At 44.3% G+C, this 26,805-nt stretch overlaps 1 protein-coding gene and 1 long non-coding RNA gene across 7 annotated transcripts in view; one reads left to right on the plus strand and one right to left on the minus strand.

The window, feature by feature from the left end:
- Ppp6r2 (protein phosphatase 6 regulatory subunit 2) overlaps positions 1-26,805 on the minus strand; it is a 73,552-nt gene that overhangs the window by 13,368 nt on the left and 33,379 nt on the right. For 5 of the 6 annotated variants that reach the window (XM_048353620.1, XM_048353622.1, XM_048353624.1 and 2 more), the window contains 7 exons: positions 23,171-23,357; positions 17,253-17,390; positions 15,344-15,409; positions 10,832-10,944; positions 10,387-10,500; positions 6,181-6,307; positions 4,361-4,513 (listed from right to left, as the gene is read on the minus strand). In XM_048353620.1, coding sequence (XP_048209577.1) covers positions 4,361-4,513; positions 6,181-6,307; positions 10,387-10,500; positions 10,832-10,944; positions 15,344-15,409; positions 17,253-17,390; positions 23,171-23,357 — 898 coding nt within the window. The remainder of the gene's footprint in view (positions 1-4,360; positions 4,514-6,180; positions 6,308-10,386; positions 10,501-10,831; positions 10,945-15,343; positions 15,410-17,252; positions 17,391-23,170; positions 23,358-26,805) is intronic. The other variant, XM_048353626.1, reaches the window with a different exon arrangement.
- LOC125357007 lies at positions 352-13,758 on the plus strand. The gene is made up of 3 exons (XR_007212042.1): positions 352-372; positions 2,608-2,613; positions 13,649-13,758. It is a non-coding gene; the product is annotated as an uncharacterized LOC125357007 (long non-coding RNA).

Here is a 26,805-nt window from a genome sequence, read left to right on the forward strand (position 1 = left end):
CATTCCTGCTTTACCACTTTGAGCCACAATGTCACTTTCAGTTTTCTAGTAGTTAATTGGCAATAAGAGTCTCATGGAGGGGCTGGGAGTGTAGCCTAGTGGTAGAGTGCTTGCCTTGCATGCACGAAGACCTGGGTTCAATTCCTCAGCTATATATATATCCAGAAATGGTGCTGTGGCTCAAGTGGTAGAGTGCTAGCCTTGAGCAAAAAGAAACCAGGGACAGTGCTCAAGGCCCTGAATTCAAGGCCCAGGACTGGCAAAAAAAAAAAAAAAAAAAGAAGAGTCTCATGGACTTTCCAGCTTGGGCTGGCTTTGAACCAAGATCCTCAGATCTCAGCCTTCTGAGTAGCTAGGATTACAGGCATAAGTGTCTGGCTTTGTGGATTTATTCTTTTGGCTCTAAGTTAGAAGTTTTATTAATTTTTGGTATTTTTCTTTTCCAGTACGTTAAAAAAAAACTACATACATAATTCCAGTATGTTTTTAAAGAGTATATATTTCCCTGAAAAATCCACTTTAACTATACTGCATACATTTTGCTAAGTAGTATTTTTATTATTCTCCGGCTCTAAGTGCTTGATTTTGTCTTTGACTGGTAAATGACCGGAAGTGAGCTAAACTCTACCCAGAATGAGCAGCATGCATCTTCTCATTTCAACATGCACCTCAGGTGCATAGTTACTATGCCCTGAGGAACTGAAGCCTACAAGAGGAGGTTTTAGAAATCTTGTTTTTCCTTTGAGGGAAATACAATACTGCCTAAGTGAGGACAGCTACTATTCTATCTTCCAGATCAGGAGAAAGAGAGGAGGAGAGACAGCCCCTGAGGCTCTGTAAGGCTTCAAGCCTCAGAACCAGTACATAAAAAAGAAGATGAAGAAAAAGGAAAAAAAAAAACAAACAGAGAAGATGGCTTCACTGGCAAATTTCAACAAGTATGTAAAGAAGAACTGGTAGAGATCCTTCTCAAACTCTTCCAAAAATTGAAGAGCAGGCAATGAATACTGCCTAACTCATTCTATTAGGACAATATCACCTAATACCCAAGTCAGACACAGACACAAGAAAACCACAACGTTCCTTTATAAATTCTGATGTAAAATACTAGCCAACAGAATTCAGTATCATATTAAAAGTATCACCAGGTGCCAGTGACTCATGACTGTAACCCTAGTCTGAGACTGAGATTCAAAGCCAGCTGGGCAGGGAAATAAAGTTCGTCAGACTCTTATCTCCAATTAACCACCAGAAAACTGGAAGTGGTGCTGTGGCTCAAGTGGTAGAGTGCTAGCCTTATTGAAGAGCTCAGGGACAAGGACAAGGCCCAGAGTTCAAGCACCACACCACCAACAAAAAAAGTACCATACAGCATGATGAAGTGGTATATACCTAGAATGAAAGGATGTTTCAACATATGAAATCAATCAACATAATAATGAAGGACAAAAAACAAAATGATCATCTCGATTCATAAAGAAAAAAGGTAGTTGAGCCAGGCACAGTGGATCATGCCTATAATCCTATCTATCCAGGAGGCTGAGATCTGAGAATCAAGGTTTGAAGCCAGCCCCTGCAGGAAGTTCCATGAAGCTCTTACCTCCAATTAATCACCAAAAAAGCCACAAGTGGAACTATGGCTCAAACTGGCAAAACACTGAGTTCAATCCCCAGGTCAGGCAAACAAAAGAGGTACTTCACAAAATTCAACAGTTCTTTCTTTTTTTGTTCGGTTGTGTGGCTTGAACCCAGGGCCTGGGTGCTGTCCCTGAGTTTTTCTGATCAAGGTTAGTACTCTACCATTTTGAGGTCCACTTCATTTTCTGCTGGTTAATTGGAAATGAAAGTCTCATGGACTTTCCTGTTTAGGGTAGCTTCAAATCATGATTCTCAAATCTTAGACTCCTGAATAGCTTAGCTAGGATTACAGGTGTGAGCCACCAGCTTACAATTTCTTAATTAAAAAATAAAACAAAATGAAAATAACAACAACAGAAAACCTCAGTCAGGAGCCAGTGACTCACTCCCATAATACTAACTACACAGGAGGCTGAGATCTCAGGATCGTGATTCAAAGCCAGCTGGGGCAGGAAAGTCTTTGAGACTCTTATCTCCAGTTAATTACAAAAAGCCAGAAGTGGAGCTCTAGCTCAAGTGGTAGAGTGTTAGTGTTGAGCAAAAAAGCTCAGTGACAGCACACAGGCCCAGAATTCAAGCCCTAGGACCAGTACAAAAACAAACAAAAATATCAATAAACTAGGAATGGAAGAAATATTTTTCAGACTAACAAATACACCTGCAAAAAATCTACAGCAGTTGCTAGGCAATGGTGGTTGATGCCTATAATCCTAGCTATCCAGGAGACTGAGAAACACTAGTACTGGCCAAAAAAACAAAATCTACAGCTAATATCACACTCAAAGCACAAGACTGAAGTTTTTTCTTCCAGGATTAGGAACAAGACAAGGGTGTCTGCTCTTATTTCTTCTATTCAACAAAATACTATATGTCCTCACCAGAGCAACCAGACAATAAAATGAAATAAAAGGCTGGCTGGGGGGTGGGAATATGACCTAGTGGTAGAGTGCTTGCCTCATATGTATGAAGCCCTGGGTTCAATTCCTCAGCACCACATATATAGAAAAGGCCAGAAATGGTGCTGTGGCTCAAGTGGTAGAGTGGTAGCCTTGAGCAAAAAAGAAGCCAGGGACAGTACTCAGGCCCTGAGTTCAAGCCCCAGGCCTGGGGAAAAAAAAAAAAAAAAGGCTGGCTGCCGGTGGCTCACACCTATAATCCTAGCTAGGAGGCTGAGATCTGAGGATCTTGATTTGAAGTCAACCCAGGAAGGAAAGTCCATGATACTCTTATCTGTCCAATAAACTACTCAGAAAAAGCTGGAAATGGCACTGTGACTCAAGTGCTAGAGACAAAGTAGATTGGAAGACTTAATATTGTTAAAAAGAAGACAACTTTAGCTGGGTGCCATTTCCTTTCTATCTCTCTATTAAACTCTGCTTTCCCCCTTAAAAAAAGAACAAAGCTAGAGGGCTCACATTTCCCAATGTGTTACAAAACTATATTCATGACAGTATAGCACTGACATAAGGATAGAAATATATAGACTAACAGAATAAAATATAGTGCCTAGAAATAAACTTTCTAGCATTAAACAAAAAAGACTCAGGGACAGTGCCCAAGCCCTGAGTTCAAGTCCCAGTACTGGCACATACACCAAAAACATGTTTTTAAGGAAGAAAAAGGAAAGTGAGGCTTTCCCAATACAACCTAGGATTTTGGTGTCAGAAGACTTTCTGAAGCAGGCAGAACTTCTTCAAAGGAAGAAGTCTTTCTAGCACTAAGTTCACATGGATCTTACAGCTTCCTATCAGAAGAGCCCCAAGGCAAAGGCAGAAAAGACTAATCAGCCTGCCAGAATGATGCTCTTCTTGTTCACAATCTCAAGTCCAAACCAACGGCCCCTTATCACAGACTCTCACAGGCCATTGGGCAGCTTCTACAACCAAGGGGTATGTCCCACTGGCGTTGGCAAAGCCAGTAGGGTGACTTTGTACTGTGAAAGATAAAGAGCTTCTAGGAGAACATGTTTGACTTATAAGGTATGGTGTGCGTGTGCTATCCTGTGAGGTCAGACATGAGAAAGGAGATGGCAGGCCTGTATGCTTGCCCTCACTGTCAGGGAAATCCCATGGTAGACAGCAGCCTTCCATGAGCCCAAGGCTGAGGCATATCCCTCTGTTGCTCAGTATGTTCCACCAGACACTTGTCATTAAACCCAGGGACTTGGGACCAGTACCTTTTTTGCTTGTTGATTGGAGGTTAAGAGTCTCACAAAGTGCCGGGAGCCAGTTGCTCATGCCTGTAATCCTAGCTATTTAGGAGCCTAAGATCTGAGGATTGTGGTTCAAAGCCAGCCAAGAAAGTCCCTAAGACTCTTATCTCCAATTAATCATCAAACAAAACTGGAAGTGGAGCTGTGGCTCAAAGTGGTAGACTGCTAACTTTAAGCAAAAAGGCCTCAGGGATAGTACCCAGGCCTTCAAGTCCCAGGACCAACTCAAAAAAAAAAAAAAAAAAAAAAAAGTCTAATGAATTTTCCTGCCCAGGCTAGCTTCAAACCTCAATCCTCAAATCTTAGCCTCCTGAGAAGCTAGGACTATAGGTGTGAGCCACTGGTGCCCAGCTTAGCACTTCTCTTTGACAGGTCTTTTCCCAAGTGCTGAGATCCAACCGCCTGTCCCATTGGTCCTGCTCTTCTGCCTCTGACCCATCTCCATGTCCAGTTGCATGCATCAAGCACAATACACACAGAAACACAGGACTGGTCACAGTGCCCACTCACCAGCAGTAAGTCCATGGTATTGAGCCGGCAGAGCTCCTGGTTGATGCTGGGGGTATTTGTATGTAGGAGTGCAGCCATGAGGCGTGCACCATGCAACCGGGCATTCCCCAGGGGCTCCTCCAGCACACCAATGGTGGTCAGGATCGCTGCTTTCTGCAAATACAGGAGGCACTACCCAGTTGGAACCTTGTGGCCATTGCTGGAACCATGGCCACAATCTCTGGTCCAGCCCAGAGAAGTGAAGTATATATGTGATGTTAATCAAAACAGGGATTCCTGCATGAGGAAGTGAAGGAATCTACAGGGTAAGGAACCACCTTCTCCCTTCAAGGTCACAAAGAATAAGCAAGACTGATAACTCCTAGGAATCCCAGAGACTGTCATCTGAGCCTGTCAAACTAAAAGGCCAGATACCATGGCATATTTCATGCGTCCAAGACAGGACTTCAATCAGAGGTGGCAAGACCCTGCCTATGGGCTAGAGGCCTTTACATGATGTCTGATGGTAGATGCCTATGCCTCTGTCTGTGGGTATCATCTCTCAGTGCTAACAGATACCCAGTCAACACTCCCAGAGAAGACTGGGCTGTCTAAAAAGAAATCTTGATAGTAAAGCCCACACCAGAGTGGATGTGGGCAATTTCTGATCCTCTCCCATACAGTATAATGTGTTACCTTGACTAACTGAATATTCTAAGCTGACAAAATAGACTCCCTAACACCATGAAATTTACTTGATAGTGGAGAAGACAATAAGTTGATAAGTAGGGCAGATTCGCCAGGGAAAGGGATGGGACTGTGTCAGGGAGGGGGTTGTAACAGGAGGCTGAAGGGACCAGGAGATCTGGCAGAGAGTGACAACCTTTGTATATTTCACCCTCCTGAGCACAATCTAAGCAATGCCCAGAACTATAAAAGGAGCTACTCCTGCCCTCTAGGAGCTAAGCAGCCCTCAGCTAAGTGCTTCTGACTTGAAGGTGAGATAACAGTAAATGTAGCTTGTGGAGGCTGTTGGGGATTCATCTTGGCCTTAAGGGGGGAAGGGCGAGGAGAGCGCTCCCGAGACGCCGCCCTTCCCCCAGCCCTGGGGCAGTGTGGAAGTGAGCCACACCTATCTCCTTCTGGGTCCGGAACCAGAAGGGGTAGCTTTGAGACCATCCCCCACCTTGCAGCAGTGAGCACGTGTGCTCCCCCTTTTCGGCGCTTTGCCCAGAGGGCAGTACTATGGAAAGTGACGTTAGCCCATGAGGGAGGTCCTTGGGAGCTGCTCTTGGATGGACAAGCTCGCCAGCCTATGCTCAATCCTCGTCATCACTACTATATTACTGTGAACCCCTCCGATTAAATTGGATCCGAAGCCTCTCCGAGATCCGTCTGCGCCTGGCTTCCTTGGTGGGTAAGGAGGGAGGAAAAGGGGATCTCGTTCGGCCACGTGCACCTTAGGCTAGCCCGTGTCCCTCGCTCCACCTTGGCCACCTGCAGGTCAGGTGCCCAGGGGAGAGGGTGAAAAGGGGAGCACTGATAAGGGAGTAAGCTTAGCATCCCCGCACCAGGGGAGGTAAATCTAGCCTGGCAGAGGCTACAAAGAGTCCTACTCCCAGGTTTCTCCTATGTAGGTTGATAAGGACATTCCTAGATGGGAGGTTTCTAGAAAGCATGCGTTTCAGTATCTGTCCAGGAGTTCACAAGTAGGGGTCTGGGAAGAGCAGTATCAGAGCACATTCACTACACCCTCCCTGCCTTATTATGGATCCTCTCCTTGCATATCAATCCATCCTTAAATGTCACCAAAGCCTCCAACAGCCACTTATGCTATTTACCTTTGGTGGATTGAGCAGAAGCTGGTGAAAGTCCTTCAGCCATGGCTCGATGCCATGAAGAACGCTGCTGCTCACGACATACGACTTTTCCAGTCCCTGAGAAAAGGAGTCCACCAAGCCCTCTGTCCTGTGGATGAGGACAGCACACAGAGCCTTGATGGATATACCATGCTCTCTGCACACCTCACCCACCCAGCCACACTCCACTCATCATCTTACAAAAGTGGTTCTTGTTCTTTTTTAAAATGAAATCTTGAATGTGACACTATTCAAGATGTCCACACATGACTTTGTGAGTAGAGACAAGAGGAGGGCCAAGTGACAGTAAAGGGAGATGACATGACAGGGCACTTGCTACCTCGCTGCCCCCTTGACCTCTAAATGGAGCCCTCTCCCTCTTCTTGGTTTGAAAAATTGTTGTTCCCCATTCTTGGATGAGAATTAGGAGATGGACTGACCATATTGTTTCTTTGCTTTTTCAAGCGAATTTCTGAGATATTTATCCAAATATCTTTTTCCAGTAAGGAAAATATCACACGATAGCTAAGGGAAAAAATCCTAGACATATAAAAGGATAAAAAAGAGCAAAGAGAACAGCTGGTTTATCTGTTTCACTAATTTTTACACTGTCCCCTCCAGCAAAGGCAGGGCTGGGATTGATGCTCAGATGTGGCCCAGGCTTCCTGGATTTGGGAAAAATAAGTCAATATTTCAGTTGCATATGCAGAGAAAAAGATTATTTTAGGTAATAAAGCAATAATGATTTAGTATGTAGTTAAAGAGACAGTTTTCAAATAATCTTACTACCAAGATTAAGTAATTTCTTGTCATTCTCTTGCTCTTTCCTCTCAAACAAAAACAAAAACCAGCAGTGATAGCTCATGTCTGCAATCCAGTTTAGCTACTAAGGAGGCTGAGATATGAGGATTGTGGTTCAAAGCCAGCCCTAGCAGGATATTCTGTGAGACTCTTATCTCCAATTAACCACCAAAAAGCCAGAAGTGGAAAACAGTATGGAGGTTCCTCAAAAAACACAGCACAGACATACCCTGTGACCCAGCCATACCACTCCTAGGCATCTATCCTGAACAACAGGATCCAGGATACCATAAAGACACTGCACATCCATGTTTATCGCTGCACAATTCACAACAGCTAAAATATGGAAACAACCCAGATGCCCCACTACAGATGAATGAATCAAAAAAATATGATACCTGTACACACTGGAATACTACACAGCGATTAGAAACGATAAAATAATGGCATTCACAGGGAAATGGTCAGATCTTGAACAAATCATGTTAAGCCAGACAAGCCTAGAGCAGAGAACAAAGGCGCATGGGTCTCCCTGATATGTGGGTATTGGGTGGGGGGAGAACAGTAGAGACCATGTTTGTAAAATAACAAACTTCTTTTCAAATGGTATTTCCACATGTTTGAGTCAGTGACTTTATATTATGTCGCTAAAACCAAACAATTACTAAATAAACATAAAAAGCTCTGGAATAGACCTATCAGAGGATCACAAGAGCTCAACAGTTAAGTACATATGATTATATAAGATGAGGCTAAGCAAAATGAACTCCAAGAGATGGAAACAGGAAGATTTTTATTGTTGTCATTATATTTAATGTACTAGGTGAATTTCCTTTGGCGTACCCCATGTGGTTACTGTATATGATTTTTTTTTTTTTTTTTTTTTTTTGGCCAGTCCTGGGGCTTGGACTCAGGGTCTGAGCACTGTCCCTGGCTTCTTTTTGCTCAAGGCTAGCACACTGCCACTTGAGCCACAGTGCCACTTCTGGCTGTTTTCTATATATGTGGTGCTGGGGAACTGACCTTAGGGCTTCATGTATACGAGTCAAACACTCTTGCCACTAGGCAACATTCCCAGCCCCTGTATATGATTTTGGTACACTGGATATTGTATATATACTTATCTGAACTAGGGAAGGGAAAGAAAAATGAGGGATGTAACAAATATGACAAGAAATGTACTCACTACCATATTATGTAACTGTACCCCCTCTGTACATCACCTTGTCAATAAAATTTAATTAAAAAGAAAAAGCCAGAAGAAGTGCAGTTGTAGCTCAAATGACAGACTTGAGGAAAAAACTCAGGAAAGGTGCCCAGGTCCTGAGTTCAAGCTCTAGGATGAGTGCACACATGCATATACACATGTACACACACACACACACACACACACTCAGCACCAAGTCATAATGAGTTTCTCCCCAACAAGTAGAAATAAGAGATTTGCTGTCTTCTTGGGAGAGCACAACTATTTACTAAGAATGCGATGGAAAAGAACAGAGGGAGGGGCTGGGAATATGGCCTAGTGGCAAGAGTGCTTGTCTCCTACACATGAAGCTCTGGGTTCGATTCCCCAGCACCACATATATGGAAAATGGCCAGAAGGGACGCTGTGGCTCAGGTGGCAGAGTGCTATCCTTGAGCAAAAAGAAAGCCAGGGACAGTGCTCAGGCCCTGAGTCCAAGGCCCAGGACTGGCCAAAAAAAAAAAAAAAAAGAAGAACAGAGGAAGATGTCCTGGAAACAGCCCACCTGCTCCCAGGAAGCCAATCCTACTGACAGGCTCCAGGGACCAGGGGAAAGGCTGAGAGGGGATAGTGCCCAGGAATAACTGCTCTCCTATGACACCTCCTTTAAGGGCTGGGATCCCTGAACTCAGCCACCGATTCCCCATACTCTGCCATCTTCCATATGTGTTTATGTTCCACAGGGTGTTTGGATCATCTCATTTACCAAAATGACTATATGGCTATACAGCATGCCAAGACTTGAGGGCCAACCTTGATGCTGTATACTCCAGATTTCCAAGTACATCTAGAAATTTGTAGCTGCACCTTAGAAACTTTTCACGCATCTGTTTTCCCAAGCAAATCCAACCTTTTACCCAAGCTTAAGAGGTCTCCTGTTTTAGCTGGGAACTGGCACTCTGCTGCTCTTGCTTTAATAGGTTTCCAATAGCTACATCTGAGGACTGCTGGGATGGTGACCTGGGTCACTTCGGGAGGACCTCCAAGTAAAGCCTGCTCTACCCTTTCCACCCACATACTGCCCTACCTTGTGCTCACAGTTAGGGATTGTCTCTGATTGTATGTAACTCTCAGGGAAAACTCTGGCTGGTAAGACTGTATTTATTAGTCCCATATGGACTCTCCTTATGGGCCCCAATGGCATGAGGTACCCACATAGTTGTACTTTCTACACCATGTCACACCTTTGTATGTGCTGACTTCTTGGGCCAGGAGGTAACAATAGAGGAGGGACCATGATTCAGCTAGCAACACTGTAGGTGTTCAAATAATACCTGATGAAAGAAAGAGTGGATGACAGCCCACTAAAACAAAGCGCCTGATTTAACATTCAGCAGACAAATTAGCATGTATGTTCATGGAACTTAAAAGATAAAGATGAAGCTGGACACTAGTGGCGCATGTCTGTAATCCCAGCTACTCAGGAGGCTGAGATCTGAAGATATCTGTTTGAAGTCAGCCCAGGCAGGAGTCTGTGAACTCTTATCTCTAATTAACAACCAAAAATCTGAAGGTAGGGCTGGGGATATAGCCTAGTGGCAAGAGTGCCTGCCTCGGATACACGAGGCCCTAGGTTCGATTCCCCAGCACCACATATACAGAAAACGGCCAGAAGCGGCGCTGTGGCTCAAGTGGCAGAGTGCTAGCCTTGAGCGGGAAGAAGCCAGGGACGGTGCTGGGGCCCTGAGTCCAAGGCCCAGGACTGGCCAAAAAAAAAAAAAAAAAAAAAAAAAAAAAAAAAAAAATCTGAAGGTAGAGCTATAACTCAAGTGAGCCTTGAGCAAAAAAAGATTAGGGATAGCACCAGACTCTGAGTTCATGTTCCAGGATTGGCAAGAGAGAAGGGGGGGGAACGACACAAGAGCATTCTTCCTGTCTTGACATAGGAGACAAATATGTAAACAGTAAGAAACTACTTGTCAGTGCACATGCTTGTGAACTATGGGGACCTGCCAGATCAGTCCTGGGAAAACCACACACCTAGTTCATACTTGTCTGTAAATGTATGGCCAACTGGCAGCAGTGGATTCTTGAGGCAGTGGGTTCCTTGATCTGCCTGACAGTGCGGATCAAAGAGGACTTGGCCAAAGTCATACAGCTGACCTTTTTAGCCAAGGACATCTATCCAGGGGAAGGCTCACCCAGCCCGCCTTGGCTCCAGCAGGGCAAGCAGCACCTGCGTCCCGCTGACTAGGCAACTCTCCGTCTGGTCTTTGTCAAACATGTTCTTCAGAAGCTGCTCCACACAGTCCTGCCTGTTGGGCACATGAGGGGGTCACAGACGACACCAGGACACTTCCCTCCCCAGAAGACCCTGCAACACACTGAGGCAGGAAGTGCTTCACTCTGGCCTCATTCAGTATCAAAGCCAGGAGCCCAGTGCTTGTACAACATTCTGATCCAATGGTCCCAGCTCTCTGAATCAGCAGGGAACTCCCCTAGAGACCTTTTTCTGGGCTTTGAGCCTGGGAGCTTGTCAGGCTGAGTCAGAGGCAGTGGTGGCATCTCCTATGTTCAAAGCAGGACTCCAAGATGTTCCTATGACTCAGATGGAGGCCTACCACACTGCGGCCCACCAGCACTCACGACTCCAGGGCTGTGAGGAGAGGGTCCGGCTCCACAGCCTCTTGCAGCTGACTACTCTGGTCTCTTCCCAGCCTCACAATGTCGCAGAGCGCCTGAGAAGCATTGGACTGCCTCTGAAAAGACAGAGAAATAGACCCCAGTAGCAGAGTTAGTTTCTGGGAAACCCACCACTCACTCTAATAGATTTGGACTTACTCTGAACCAGTTTTCTACAAAACTCCAGACTAACAGGTTCATTTCAAGCAGCCTTTCTCTGTTTCATCCATTGTCAAGATGTAGGTCTTTTAATTTTTCTTAAGCTGTATGGAACCATCCTCAAAAATTCAAATTAGGGCCCCAAATGTCCAAACGTGCTATATACTTAAGTTAATGTTCTATAGCTTTGATCCATGTTTTAAGATACACTGATGATGTGACTATGTTACTGATTTTGTATTTTAAGTTTAATGATAATGGTAATATTTAGAATGAGTCCTGTCAGCTAAGGAAAAGAGGGAAGCTGCTACATAAAAAACAGAACTCTCTGCTTGCCTAGCATGCATGAAGCAGCCCTGGGTTCGATTCCTCAGCACCACAAAAACAGAAAAACCCGGAAGTGGTGCTGTGGCTCAACAGGTAGAGTGCTAGCTTTGAGCAAAAAGAAGCCAGGAACAGTACTCAGGCTCTGAGTCCCAAGCCCCTGGACTGGCAAAGAAAAAAAGAAAAAAATAGAACTGCCATGCATCTATCTTTAGGAGGGGGTAGTGCATAAAATTTGAGGGAAAAAGGGAGAAAAAGTGCAGCAGTGGTGGTCACTGGACACTGTATTGAAGGTAAACTATACAACTTGTGAGTGGAGATGGGAGGGAGAGACAGAGAGTGAAGAAAGGGATGATACTGTACAAAAGGAAATCTTATTTCCTGTCTTACATAATTGTAATCCCTCTGTATGTCACCTTTATAATAACAATAAAGTATGTATATATATTTTTTGCCAGTCCTGGGGCTTGGGACTCAGGGCCTGAGCACTGTCCCTGGCTTCTATTTGCTCAAAGCTAGCACTTGACCTCTTGGGCCACAACACCACTTCCAGCTTTTTCTGTTTCTGTTGTGTTGAGGAACTGAACCCAGGGCTTCGTGCATGTTGAGCAAACACTCTACAACTAAGCTACATTCCCAACCTAACAATAAGTAAATTTGTTAAAAAATAGAACTCAGCTGGATACTGGTGGCTCAGGCCTGTAATCTCAGGAGAGTGAGATCTGAGGAAGAGCACAGTTTGAAGCCAGCCATGGTTAGAAAGTCTGTGAGACTTTTTTTGGGGGGGGTGGTAGCGGGGTGGGGGGGGGTCCAGTCATAGGGCCTGAACTCAGGGCCTGGGCACTGTCCTTGAGCTCTTTCGTTTAAAGGCTAGCACTCTACCACTTTGAGCCACAGCACCACTAGTCTGTGAGACTCATATTCAATTAACCACCAGAAAATCAGAAGTGGAGCTGTGGCTCAAAGTGGTAGAGCACACTAGACTTGAGCAAAAGCACCCAAGGAGAGTGCCCAGGTCCTGAATTCAAGCCCCATGACTGACAAGAAAAAAAAAAAAAGAATTCAATTTCCTAGGGCAACATGAATACTGTTAGCACAATGATTCAAATGTGTACTTGCCAAAAACCCAGGAGGTGCTTGGAGGAGATAGATGAGCCTGAACAAGAAAGAAACTCAGCCTAATCCCCTACAGTACTACACACATAGAGTAGGAAGACTAAGGTCCAAGAAATACTTGTAAGCCTACTTCAGTTCCCTCTGCCCACCGTAGAATATGCCCTCTGTCCTACTGAGTGGGTCACATGGCAGAACTGAGGGCAGCCCAGGCTACCAGCCCTGAGGAACTGAATGCTGCCAAACTATTGTGACCATGGAAAGAGACCACGAATTGACCCAATATGACTGTAGTCTTGGTAAGAGAGCATCAACAGAGTAGCTACCATGCTATAGCTAGATTCCTGAGACCAGAGAAACTGATACTGTTAGAGATGAAAAATACTTGCTATATGTAAGATATCACAAGAAATGTACACACTGCCCTACTATGTAACTGTACCATTTTTGCACAACACCTTGTCAAAAAAAATTGTGTTCAATTAATAAAGAAAGAAAGAAAAATACTTGCTATAGGCAATTCAGATTCAAGATGATCTGCTATTAACATAATTCTATTTTAACTATCACAACTTCTATTAGAAAATGGAAGCAGCCAGGTTGGCTCTATGGCCTTGAGAGCCTTTGGGACCAACGACTGACCAATCAGCCCAGCACACTCACACTAGGCCCTATCTCTTGGACAGGGTAGCTTTCCATGCTTCCTTGTGGAGGCCAATAGCCTCTTCCAGCTGTTAGACAACTTCATGAGCCAAAAGGGGATAAAGCAGAATGGCCAGGCAGTACCAAAGATCTTTTAGATATGAGTCAGAACCATTGTTTTCAAAACTGCTGAGTACAGTGTATATCTGCATAAACATTTGCAATGTATGAAAACAAATTCTATCAGGATATAACCCAAATACTCAACAATGATTACAGCAGGGAGCGGGGAGTAGTGGGCTGAAAAGGAAGCCCTATGGTCATCTGTGATTGATTGATTGATTGAGGCTTGAACTCTGGGCCTGGATGCTGTTCCTGAGCTCCTTTTCAAGACTAGCACTCTACCATGAGCCACAGTGCTACTCCCAGCCTTTTCTGTGATTAATTGGAGATTAGAGTCTCATGGACTCTCCTGCCTGGACTGGCTTCAAACCATGATCCTCAGATCTCAGGCTCCTTAGTTGCTAGGATTACAGGCATGAGTGCCCACCTTCATCTGTAATGTTGTCAGTACATTTTGGCTTTCATTAAGAGTTCTAGGCCTGTGACTGTGACCTACTTTATCTAATAATGGGTCATAAGACCTTCCTCATGGGGCTGGGAATATGGCCTAGTGGCAAGAGTGCTTGTCTTGTATACATGAAGCCCTGGGTTCGATTCCCAAGCATCACATATATAGAAAATGGCCAGAAGTGGCGCTGTAGCTCAAGTGGCAGAGTGCTAGCCTTGAGCAAAAAAAGCCAGGGACAGTGCTCAGGCCCTGAGTCCAAGGCCCAGGACTGGCAAACAAACAAACAAAAAAAAAAACCTCCCTCATTCCAGAGGACCTACTCTGTAAACTAGAAAGGGGTAAAACTGTACAGAGAAGCCAAGGAAAATCTGAACAGACAAGTCTTGCTGAGTTTCCTTAATAGTTTATTTGCAATCATGCCTATTCAATGAGGTCTCCATAAAAACTCAAAAAGGACTGGATTTATGGAGCTTTTGAATAGCAGAGCGTGTGGAGGTTTCTGGAGGGTAGCAGTGCAAAAAACACGGAAGTTCTGCACTCCTCTCATACCTTGTTCTATGTACCTCACCATCTATATTCTTTGTAATACCCCTTATAACAAACTAGCAAATGTAATTAACTGCTTCCCTAAGTTTGTTAAGCCACTCAAGAAAATTGACTGAACCTAAGTGGCAGAGTGTGGAAACCACAATTTATAGCTGGTTGGTCAGAAGCATAGGTAACATAATCCAGAGCTTGTGACAGGCATTACAAAGGCTCAGGGGGCAGATTTGGGGCCTGAGCCCTCAAGCTGTAGAGGCTGAACCAAAATTCAGAAGAATTGAATTAAGAGAATATCCAGCTGGCATCTGCTGAGAACTAATTGTTTGGTGTTTGGGGAAACCCTCTGATACCAGGTATAAGAAACAGTCTGTGCTATGACAGTTTAGTAGGAAAGAGATACTGATTGAGTGTTGGTTTTTAACTCCTATATCTGTAGATCACCTTCTGTGCATCTAGGGAAGCTTCTAGTAGGCCTCTATCCATCACCTCCTTGAATTTATGCCCTTGTATGCCTAGCTCCTTGAGTGTGAGCTGTACCTGGCCACTCATGTTTAAACAGCAGAATACATCGGAGTAAGGGTTGCTACTTCTGAGATGAGTTCACAGCCAGGCAACTCAGATTTGGGGTGATTTCTTTTTTCTTTTTCTTTCTTTTTTTTTTGTTCATGGGGCTTGAACTCAAGGTCTGGGTTCTGCCCCTGAGCTCTTTTACTCAAGGCTAGTGCTCTACCACTTTGAGCCACAGTTCCACTTCAGGTTTTCTAGTGGTTAATTGGAGTTACAGGAGTCTCATGGACTTTCCTGCCCAGGCTGGCTTCAAACTATGGTCCTCAGGTCTTAGCCTTCTGAGTAGCTATGATTACAGGAGTGAGCCACCAGCACCCAGCTTGAGGTGATTTCTTATTTAGCTATAGATAACTAACACAACTCTGATAGAATGATTTTTATAAACATATATATTAATTTTTTAAAAACCAACATGGCCTAGACATCAGCACTTAAAGAAAGGGCCATTATTGGAAGTGATATGCTCCCCACTGAACAGCAGCAATGAGTACTCCAAGAAGCCAGGAATAGGGGTTTCCTTCATGAAAGAAAGTGAACTCTGTGAGCATTACACTCACATCTTCATCTTGATTGGGATGAATCAATTCCACAAGTCGCTGGATGATTTTCTCTTCATTAAGCCACTGAAAGGGAAGAAAAGGCCATCAATATCTTTGCTCATATCTAACTAACTGGAAGGAAAAGTCTTTCCATACAGCAGAAGCCCACACACCAGGTTTCCTTAGATAAAGACTGCATCTTCTTACACAACTGTCTGGTCTGCCCAGATTCAGAAAGAGTCCAAAGGATTCAATTACTAAATTCTGGAAGTGGCTCAGAGAGTCCAGGTGGGTGTACCATCTGTCCCAATAGAGAGAGAGAGAGAGAGAGAGAGAGAGAGAGAGAGAGAGAGAGAGAGAGAGAGAGAGAGAGAGAGAGAGAGAGAGAGAGAGTGTGTGTGTGTGTATAGATGTATATAGTCTATTTTAGGACACATTTCCAAAGACTAGAATACAGATTAACTGGAACAAGTTGGAGCTTTGGGGCCCAAATATATGTGAAAACTAAGTAACCCTTGGCTCCCTGAAGAATCAGAAAGAGCAGAATGACCACAGAATTGCTTTGAGGGCTAAAGCAGATACTTTCCAAGGTCAAAGGCAAAGAGGGCCTAGTATCAGGGCATGGAAGAACTACACACTGGCTCACCTAGTCACCTTGGTGACCTGTGCCTAATGAAGTTTTATACTCTAAGTAACACAGGTAAGAAGCACATCCTTCCACAGGTTCTCTCGTAGCAGTGAGTAGCAGCAGCTGATGTGCATGCTGTACTCACTATGAAAATGCTAGCTTCATAACAAGGTAAGAAGCACATCCTTCCATGGGCTCTCTCAGAGCAGTGAGTAGCAGCAGCTGATATGCGTGCTGCACTCACTATGAAAATGTTAGCTTCATAAGGAAATTAATAACTTAAATAATAATCTTTTCCCCCCCAGATTTTTTTTTTCTTTTGGCCAGTCCTGGGGCTTGAACTCAGGGCCTAGGCACTGTCCCTGGCTTCTTTTTGCTCAAGGCTAGCGCTCTGCCACTTGAGCCATAGCGCCACTTCTGGCCGTTTTCTATATATGTGGTACTAGGGAATCGAACCAAGGGCTTCATGTATACGAGGCAAGCACTCTTACCACTAGGCCATATTCCCAGCCCCTCCTCCAGATTTTTGAGACAAGGTCTCACATGTAACCCAGGCTGGCGTGGAACTTAACAATACTCCTGGATTCTGCCTCATGAGTACTGGGATCATAGGCATGTATCACCACATGTGCCTTGATTATATTTGAGTGCCAGAGAGAGAAAATAGGTAAAAGCCAATGGTTTACTTTACTTCAAAAAGCCCACTAAAACACTATCAAGCCCTGGGATGGGAACCCAAGACTGCTCTTTTCACTGCCTGACCAGTAGGAGAGAAACAACTACACTCCAGAATAAGCAACAGGCCTCTGTATGGACCATCATCAGCTCACACTTTTCTCACAGCTGAGTCGAAAGCCCATTCCCCACTGATCACCTGCTCTAAGACCTGAGTGGGTACCCTGGGGGAAAAGGGCAGGACCTAAGGAAACTCTTACTTTTGAGCACAGCAAGATGCCAGAATACGGGGCTGGGAATATGGCCTAGTGGCAAGAGTGCTTGCCTCGTATACATGAGGCCCTGGGTTCGATTCCTCAGCACCACATATACAGAAAATGGCCAGAAGTGGCGCTGTGGCTCAAGTGGCAGAGTGCTAGCCTTGAGCAAAAAGAAGCCAGGGACAGTGCTCAGGCCCTGAGTTCACAGCCCAGGACTGGCCAAAAAAAAAAAAAAAAAAAAGATGCCAGACTACTAGGGGGGAAATGTCTGTGCTTGTTGCTTCTGAAGGTGTGGACAAGAACCTTGACTGCTGATTGGCTAGTTGAAGACCTAGCCAATTATGCTGATATCCTGGGTACTCACATGAAGGACCTCCTGCCGGAGCCCAGCTGGCTCCACACAGCTGACCAGGCGCAGCAGCAGGTCCATGAGAGCTGAGGTACCCATGTGCTTCAGTACCAGGCTGATGAACTCCTCCTTCTTCTTCAGGAACATAATTACCTGAAATTAAATATACCTGATGAACAAACAAGGTCAACTTCTGACAGCCAGGGAACACTTCTAGAACTCATATGCAAAGCTGAGTGCTTGTGGCGGTTGCCTGTAATCCTAGCTACTAAGGAGATTGAGATTTGAGGATTGCAGTTTGGAACCTGCCTATGCAGGAAAGTCCATGAGACTCATCTCCAATTAACCACCAAAAAAGCTGGAAGGGGAGGTGTAGCTCAAGTTGTAGAGACCAGCATTCAGTGAAAAAAAGCTAAGGGTCAGCGCCCAGGCCCTGAGTTCAAGTCCCAATACCAGCATACATGTGCACACATAAGCACACATACACAAGAAGCTGGGCACCAGTGGCTCACACCTGTAATCCTAGCTACTCAGGAGGCTAAGGTCTGAAGATTATGTATGGTTCAAAGCCATTCTGGGCAGGAAAATCTGTAACTCTTATCTATGATAAACTACTCAGAAAAACCCAGAAGTGGTACTGTGGTTCAAGTGGCAGAACACTAGCCCTGAGCACAGAGGCTCAGGGACAGTGCCCAGGCACTGAGTTCAAGCCCCAGGACTGGCAAAAAAAAAAAAAAAAAAGAGAGGAATTCCCTTGCAGCTATGACAAAAAAAAAAAAAAAAGCCAGGCACTGTTGGTTAACACCTATAATCCTAGCTACCCAAGAGGCTGAGATCTGAGGATTGTGGTTCAGAGCCAGCCCCAGCAGCAAAGTTATATCCAATTAACCACCAGAAAACCAGAAGTGGTGCTGTGGCTCAAAGTGGTGGAGTACTAGCCTTGAGTTGAAGAACTCAAGGACAGTGCCCAGGCCCAGAGTTCAAGCCCCATGACAAAAAAAAAAAAAAAAAAAAAAAGGACCCCTTCCAGGACAGAGTCCTAGAGGACAGTGGTATAGGCAATACAAAGGTGAGGCTCTGTAATACCATGTCCTGAGCAGAATAGCACAGGCTGCTACACATAACCACCACTCAACACTTACTTGCTCAAGTTTTTACAACAGAAATGAAAGGTACACAGAGCTGAGAGATGAAGGGCATTGTTGACAGCCCTCAGGCCCGGAACAAATACACCAAGAACAGCAGAGCACTTGTACAAGATGGACAGTCCTTGACAGAAATCCACAGTGGCTGTAGGAAAAAGACTGAGGCTTTAGAGAAGAAAAAGAGGTATACACCTGGCAAGTGACTGTGTCAACAAGGAACAGATATAGACATGGGGGAGTGGGTACAGAACCCACCATGATTACAGTGGGCTGTTTAGGGAATGGACCGTGGGTGTGTGATTTGAAAATTTGGCCCTGATCACCCCTAGATAAGGGGCCGTAGGTCCGTCACTGGGCTGGGGAGGAGGTATACTGGTAACAATGAGAACACACAGTAGATTTCCCCAAACTGGAGGAATCTTGGCCATGGTCACTGGGGTTGAGGTGATGCTATGGTTTCAAAGTGTTCTTCAATTCTCACATGTTGAACACAAAATCTCCAGAGTCATATATTAATGATATTTAGGGTTGGGGCCTTTGGGAGGTGACTAAAGTTTGAAGTCATAAGGCTCTGTGATTTCAGTAAGTTTTATAAAGAATGGAAGAGACTACTGTGTCTTGCCATGTGTTGTCCCATGTATCTTCTGGACTCTCTGCCTTCACTGGATAAAGCTTCTTGACTCTGGCCCTCCTAGCCTCCAGAACTATAAGAAATAAATTTTCTTATAAAATTACCCAAGCTGGGCATGGATGGTGGCTTACACCTATAATCCTAGCTACTCAGGAGGCTGAGATCTGAGGGTCGGGGTTCAAAGCCAGACCACAGGTAAAAAAGTCTATGAGACTCTTATCTCCAAGTAACTACTCAGAAAAAGCCAGAAGTGGCACTGTGGCTCAAGTGGAAGAGCTAGTCTTGAGCACAAAGAGGTTCAAGAACAGCAGCCAAACCCAAAGTTCAAGCCCCAGGACCAGTAAAAAAAATAAAAAATTATCCAGTTGGTGATATTCAGTCACAGCAACAAAAATAGACTGAGATGATCAGGAGAAAGACTGGAGAACAGAAAACAGGGAAGAAGAGGAAGGAGAGGATTAGAAAAAAAAATGGAGGAGCTGGGAATGTGGCCTAGTGGTAGAGTGCTTGCCTCACATACATGAAGCCCTGAGTTCGATTCCTCAGTACCACATAAACAGAAAAAGCCAAAAGTGGCGCTGTGGCTCAACAAGTAGAGTGCTAGCCTTGAGCAAAAAGAAGCCAGGGACAGTACTCAGGCCCTGAGTTCAAGCCCCAGGACTGGCAAAAAAAAAAAAAATTGAGGAGGAGGACACTTTGAAAAGGATGATAAATTCCTAGAGAGACAGAATAAGAACAGAACAGAGGAAGCACAAGTAGCAAAGTCAGGGCAACAGTGGTTCATACCTGTAATCTTAGCTACTCAGAAGGCTGAGATCTGAGGATCATGGTTTGAAGCTAGCCTAGGTAGGAAAGTCTGTGAGACTCTTATCTCCAGTTAACCACCAAAAAAAAACCAAAAGTGGAACTGTGGCTGAAGTGGTAGCTCAGGGATAATGCCCAAACCCTGAGTTAAAACCCCTAGGACCAGGGGCTGGGAATATGGCCTAGTGGCAAGAGAGCTTATCTCATATACATGAAGCCCTGGGTTCGATTCCTCAGCACCACATATATAGAAAATGGCCAGAAGTGGCTCAAGTGGTAGAGTGCTAGCCTTGAGAAAAAAAAAAAAAAAAGCCAGGGACAGTGCTCAGGCCCTGAGTCCAAGGCACAGGACTGGCAAAACAAAGAAACAAACAAACAAAAAACAAACCCTAGGACCAGAAGACACACACACACACACACACTCACACACATATGCACACATGCATGCATGCACATACAAATCAGGTTTGTATGGTATGGTAGTACACACCTTTAATACCAGCACTCAGAAGGCTAAGGAAAGAGGATTCGTTCAAGGCCAGTCCATCTTGGACTACATAGTAAGCCCCATTCTCAAAACCCCAAAACAAAAGAGAAATATCAGAACTGAAATAAGAGACAGAAAATATAAAAACAGACATAAAGCTATAATGAGGAGTTATAACATATGAACAGTTTTATGCCCATTTGTAGAAATTTTTCTTTTTTGGGGGAGGGGGGGCAGTCCTGGGCCTTAGACTCAGGGCCTGAGCACTGTCCCTGGCTTCTTTTTGTTCAAGGCTAGCACTCTGCCACTTGAGCCACAGCACCACTTCTGGCCATTTTCTATATATGTGGTGCTGAGGAATCGAACCCAGGGCTTCATGTATACCAGGTGAGCACTCTTGCCACTAGGCCATATTCCCAACCCCATTTGTAGAAATTTATAAAAAATAATTTTCTTGAAAAAAAAATCTTGACAAGAAAAAAAGCTGAAGAATTCCAGAACATCAGAGGAAATGAATGTGTGACTGACTACAACTACACAGAAATCTCCAGGAGCTAATGATCTTGCCAGCAAATTCTACTAACCACAGGAAAAGAATTCTATCATTTTTATTAGCTTACATTAGTAATATAGACTACATTTCCACGTGTTTATAATATATTCCAACAAGAATCCTATCATATACAGATTCTTGCAGAAACAAGAATTCCAGAACTATTTCCCATATAACTGTATAAGGACATAAAATCTTTATTCTACTGCCTGACAAGGGCATATAAGAAAGGAAAATCAAATGCCAGGAACTGGTGGCCCGTGCCTGTGATCCTAGCTACTAAGGAAGCTAATATCTAAGGATGGAAATTTCAAGCTAGCCTGGGCAAAAAAAAGTCTAGAGACTCTATCTGGGTTTTTTTGATGGTTAACTACCAGCAAAAAAGCTGGCTTGGAGGCACAGCACAAATGGTAGCTCTAAATAAATAAGAACAACAGCCCTGAGTTCAAGCCTTGGTACTGGCACAGAAAGAAGGGAGGGAGGGAGAGACTCTTATCTTCAATTATTCACCAAAAAGCCGGAAGTAGAACCAGGTACCAGTGGCTCACAATTGTACGCCTAGCTACTCAGGAGGCTGACTGAGATCTGAGGATTGTGGTTCAAATCCAGCCCCGGCAGGAAAGTCAGTAAAACTTATTCTTATCTCCAATTAACCACCAGAAAACTAGAAGTGGTGCTGTGGCTCAAATGGTAGAGCACTAACCTTGAGCACAAAAGACCAGAGTCAGCACCTAGGCCCTGAGTTCAAGCCCCAGCATTGATTAGAAAAAAAAAAAAGGAAAAAAGAAATATCTAAAAGAGACAGAGGAATATGATCAATCTACAATCAATTATGACACATACATTCAGTCACTGGACTGTGAGCACAAGACATAGGCAGTCTCTATGATGTCCAAGATGCCAACACCTCTGTACTACAAGGAAAAGTGCTGACACTCCACAGACTCTTAAGTGCCACCACCACCCGGGGGAGCAGCATCAGTCTCACTGCATATACACGCACACAAGGACACACAGAGGGGCTGGGGATATGGCCTAGTGGCAAGAGCGCTTGCCTCGTATACTTGAAGCCCTGGGTTCGATTCCCCAGCACCACATATACAGAAAATGGCCAGAAGTGGCACTGTGGCTCAAGTGGCAGAGTGCTAGCCTTGAGCAAGAAGAAGCCAGGGACAGTGCTCAGGCCCTGAGTCCAAGGCCCAGAACTGGCAAAAAAAAAAAAAAAGGACACACAGAGGCATATACATACATGTACGCACATTTGTACAAACACACTGTTCTCTTTCTCAAAAGGATTCCTCTGAGGATACTTCTTATCTGACGAAAGATGACATTCTCCAAAATATTCACAACTTGCAAACAGAATTTCCTCACAGAAAACAAACCTTTCTCTCATGGCTCAACAAACACAAAATACTGGTTTGTTCCCTGAAAGGACACTTGGTGATGAGTAATTATGGCTGATGTTTTGGGACTATAATAGTGTCTAGCAATATTTTTTAAAAAGAAGTCTTTATAACTTAAAGAAATATGCTGAAATGTTTACAAAAAATATGATCTGATGTCTGAGATGTGGCTTGAAATAAACCAGTCGGGGCCAGGCACTGGTGGCTCATGCCTGTAATCCTAGCTACTCAGGAGGCTTAGATCTAAGGATCATGGTTCAAAGCCATCTCGGGCAGAAAAGTTTGTAAGACTCTTAACTCCAATAAACTACTCAAAAAAAGCCAGAAGTGGTGCTGTGGCTCAAGTGGTAGAGTGCTAGCCTTGAGTACAAAGAGGCTCGGGGATAGTGCCCAGACCCTGAGTTCAAGCCCATGGACTGGTTAAAAAAAAACAATAATAAAAATAAAATAAGCCAGTGGGGATGGTTAAAGTCTGTGTCAGGCTGCATGTAAAGGAGGAGAAAGCCATGCTACAGCTGAAAGAAAAATTCATTCTCCTGCAAAAGCCTAACACTGGACATGGTTTCGCTTGGAAGCAGTAAGTGCTGTGAACATACAAAAAAGATATCCTGAGAAGGTGAAAATCTACGGTCTTGCCATGATGAAGTCATGGCCCAAGACTTCACATCAGTGCTTGATCAGTGAAAAGACAAGCTGGCACAGTCTGGAATCCTGTGTACCATGTGGGGAGGGCTGTTCCACAGTTGACCTCCACTGTCTTATTCAAACTCCAATACACATATCAGCCACTCACTCACAAGGCTCCATTGTTGAGCAATCAAAATGGTCTCCAGAGCCTGGTGACAGTTTCACAGTGACAGCTGAGGTTGTCAGACACACAACATGATCCACACATTATTATTATTACCTGCTCAGTTTTCCTTGCAATGAGATTGCCAATGGTCTTGCTAAAAAAACTGGCAAGTAGAGGGTTGAGTGGCGGCTCTTGGTCCAAGAAGTCATATAGAAGGTTCATTAGGCTTTCATCCCCGCCTAGTCTGTCGCTGATCTGTGGCACATCACAAGTCAGAAGCTCACAGGCTGTGTTTGGGTATCTAAAAGGGCACAGTCCAAGCACTGGAGGTGAAATTAGACTTCTTCAACTCTAAAGAAGCTGCTTAAGTAATCTGCCTCTTAGAAAGCAGAGCCACATGATAAAAACAAAATACTAAAAAGACTTCAGAGCAGAATGAAGGTGATGCTACTCAGTGACCAATGGATACTTCTGACTACTAGAAACTCAAAAGTCTTAATACACTTTTTACGAGCTTCTTATATACTATATTCTGATATCCTGCATTTTCCCACCTCTGCTTCTATTCTCTCATCTTTCTTTACATCCTGGCTTCTCCTCTCCCCAAGCTTTTTTTGTTGTTGTTGTTGTTGGGCCAGTCCTGGGCCTTGGGACTTAGAGCCTGAGCACTGTCCCTGGCTTCTTTTTGCTCAAGGCTAGCACTCTGCCAGTTGAGCCACAGCACTATTTCTGGCCATTTTCTATATATGTGGTGCTGAGGAATCGAACCCAGTGCTTCATGTATACAAGGCAAGCACTCTTGCCACTAACCATATTCCCAGCCCCTCCCTAAGCTTTTATACTTCCTAGGTCTCTCCTGTCAATCCACATCACCTCAGTGAAGCCAAGTCCTAGTCATGTTTATCTTCCCCTTTCCATCAGAACCCTGCCTTTCATATCCTCCCCCCCGCCAAGTCCTTGTCTCTTTATGCAAATAAGTACAGACCCCAAATGTTCTAGTCTGGAGAAATATCATGTCTGCATTTTACCATATGGTATCAGTTGTGAGGCACTAAGCAAATAGTTTATCATTAAGAAATACTACTATGTGCTGGGTGATGGTAACTCATGCCTGTAATTCTAGCTGCTTAGGAGTTGGAAATCTGAAGTATCATAGTTCAAGGACAACCTACACAGAAAAGTCTGCAAGACTTAATTTCCAAATAATAATCAGCAAAAAGCATGGCTGGAGGTGATAGTGCCAGCAAGGCAAGCTGAGTAAGCAAGTCAAACAAATATAAGGACTGGTACCACACATATACACACAAAAAGAGTAATATGTGTGAATAATGTACTTTTTATTTGAGGAAAATTGACCACATGCAAAATCGACCTTAGCCTGTTACATGTAATAATGTAATCACATCACTATTTTCCTTGCTTAGCATCTGGCAGACTTGGAATGGAGGAAACAAACTACTCCACGAAAGGCTTACTTGGCCAAAAGCCCAGGATGGGCATCACTGTCCAATTCTCAGACCAGAGCCCTTGAGGGCTCTGAGCACCATTGGTAATAAGGCTAGTGCTCTGCCCCTCATCCGAGTTCATCTTGGAATGCCTGGAAGTATACACAGGATCCAGCAGACTAGAAACCAGGGGAAAGCATTCTGTCTGGCTGCTTTGGGAAAAGACTGTCTTCTCCTATACAAGGCCAATTCTCTGACTCTGTCAAGGTTCTTTTCTCTAATCATAGAGATGAGCTTCTATGAAGACATGGAGTTATTCTGTAGACAGCAGAATAGTGTTTGGCACACAGGATATAGCAGCTTGGAGTCAGCGGCTATGGGTTTTTCTTACAAACATAGGGCCAGTGCTAAATCAAAGTAGTCACTTGGGTCAGCCTGAGGGGAACCTAGGTTTACTCTGGAGGGAACAGTTTGTCAAGCATAGTGACCATCCATGCATTGAAGGAAAAGAAATGGACAGCTTTCAACTGTCCATGGAGTAGGTGTTCTTCCTCAGCTCCCACAAGAGGAGAAAGCTTTTAGAGCTGCAAGGAACCTGAAAGTCACTGAAGTCCAACATCAAGGAGCCAAACAAGTAAGCCTGAGGACAGGAAAGAGCTACAATCAGTGTTTAGGGCACCACAGGCTGTAGAGGAGAGGGGAATTTGAGGACAGGGTCATCAGGCCCAGCCTACACCTTCACTGGGGAATCTCTCTGGCCTTGTCTGTGAAAGGAGGCAGCCAGTGCCCATCTTGTGGGATTAAATAAGTGTTCAGAACAGCACATGACACACAGCAGGGGGACCAGACAGAACAAGGTAAGGGGACCAAGTTGACAGCACTGAAGACCACAATGAGGCTCCTCTACCAGATCTCTAAAGAACAAGACATAATGTACTAGGGTGATAGAGCAAAGTCTAAATAAACCCAGGGAGTAAGGAAGCAAAAGGAAAGTACAGACCACTTCTTGAAATGTATTCAGAGCCCAGGGAACAATCTGCTCTTGACCATATGTGGAGCTGATAGAACTAGAAAAACTTGGCTCCTCAGGTTATATCTATGTGGAAGAACTAAGATTTTTCATACTTTTTTTTTTTTTTTTTTTTTGCCAGTCCTGGGCCTTGGACTCAGGGCCTGAGCACTGTCCCTGGCTTCTTTTTGCTCAAGGCTAGCACTCTGCCACTTGAGCCACAGTGCCACTTCTGGCCATTTTCTATATATGTGATGCTGGGGAATCGAACCCAGGGTTTCATGTATACCAGGCAAGCACTCTTGCCACTAGGCCATATTCCCAGCCCCTCACACTTTTTTTGGCAATATTTTATAATCAGTCATCAACAGGTCCTGCTCTGTAAGTTTAAATAACTTTTGTAAGAGGGAGAAATAAAAGGAAGGGGCGATATTATTCAAAGAAGAAATATACACGTTACCCAAAGTGTGAAATAGCAACTCCTCTATACATCTTAATAATAACAGTAAAATTATATTTTAAAAAATATACAAGAGAGGCTGGGAATGTGGCTTAGTGGTAGAGTGCTTGCCTAGCATGCATGAAGCCCTGGGTTTAATTCCTCAGCACCACATAAACAGAAAAAGCCAGAAGTGGTGCTGTGGCTCAAGTGGCAGAGTGCTAGCCTTGAGCATAAAAAAGGAAGCCAGGGACAGTGCTCAAGCCCTGAGTTCAAGCCCCAGGACAGGCAAAAAAACAAAAAACACCCAAAAAATAAGAAATAGGAAATCACTAGGCACTAGTGTTTCACACCTATAATCCTAGCTACTGAAAAGGGTGAGATCTAGAGGAGTGTGGTTCAAAGGCAGCCCAGGCAGAAAAGTCTGCAAGTTTCCATCTGAATTTGCCAGCAAAAAACCAACTGACAGACACATAACTAGGCACACAGAGGAAAGAGCACTAAAATAAGAAAACTTTTAAAATCCTAATAGAAGTGTTAGGGTGTAGCTCGGTGGTAAGAGTTCTTGCCTAACTTGTGCAAAGCCCGGGAATTCAATCCCCAGCACCATTTAAAGAAGGTGGAGGAGGAGGAGGAAGACGAAGAGGAAAGAGGAGGAAGGAGAAGGAGGAGAAGGGGGGGAGGAGGGGGAAGGAGGGGGTGGAAGGGGGAGGAAGGGGAAGGAAGAAGAGGAGGAGAAAATTTACTGACTTAAGTCAGGCTCCCCTAAGCCACAGGACTTTGTTTACTCCATAGCTTTGTTTCCTCATGGCTTTGTTTACTCTATAGCTTTGCACTCATCTATTATTACTAATTT

Source organism: Perognathus longimembris, chromosome 1 (genome assembly GCF_023159225.1).
Source record: "Perognathus longimembris pacificus isolate PPM17 chromosome 1, ASM2315922v1, whole genome shotgun sequence".
NCBI classification, from domain to species: Eukaryota; Metazoa; Chordata; class Mammalia; order Rodentia; family Heteromyidae; genus Perognathus; species Perognathus longimembris.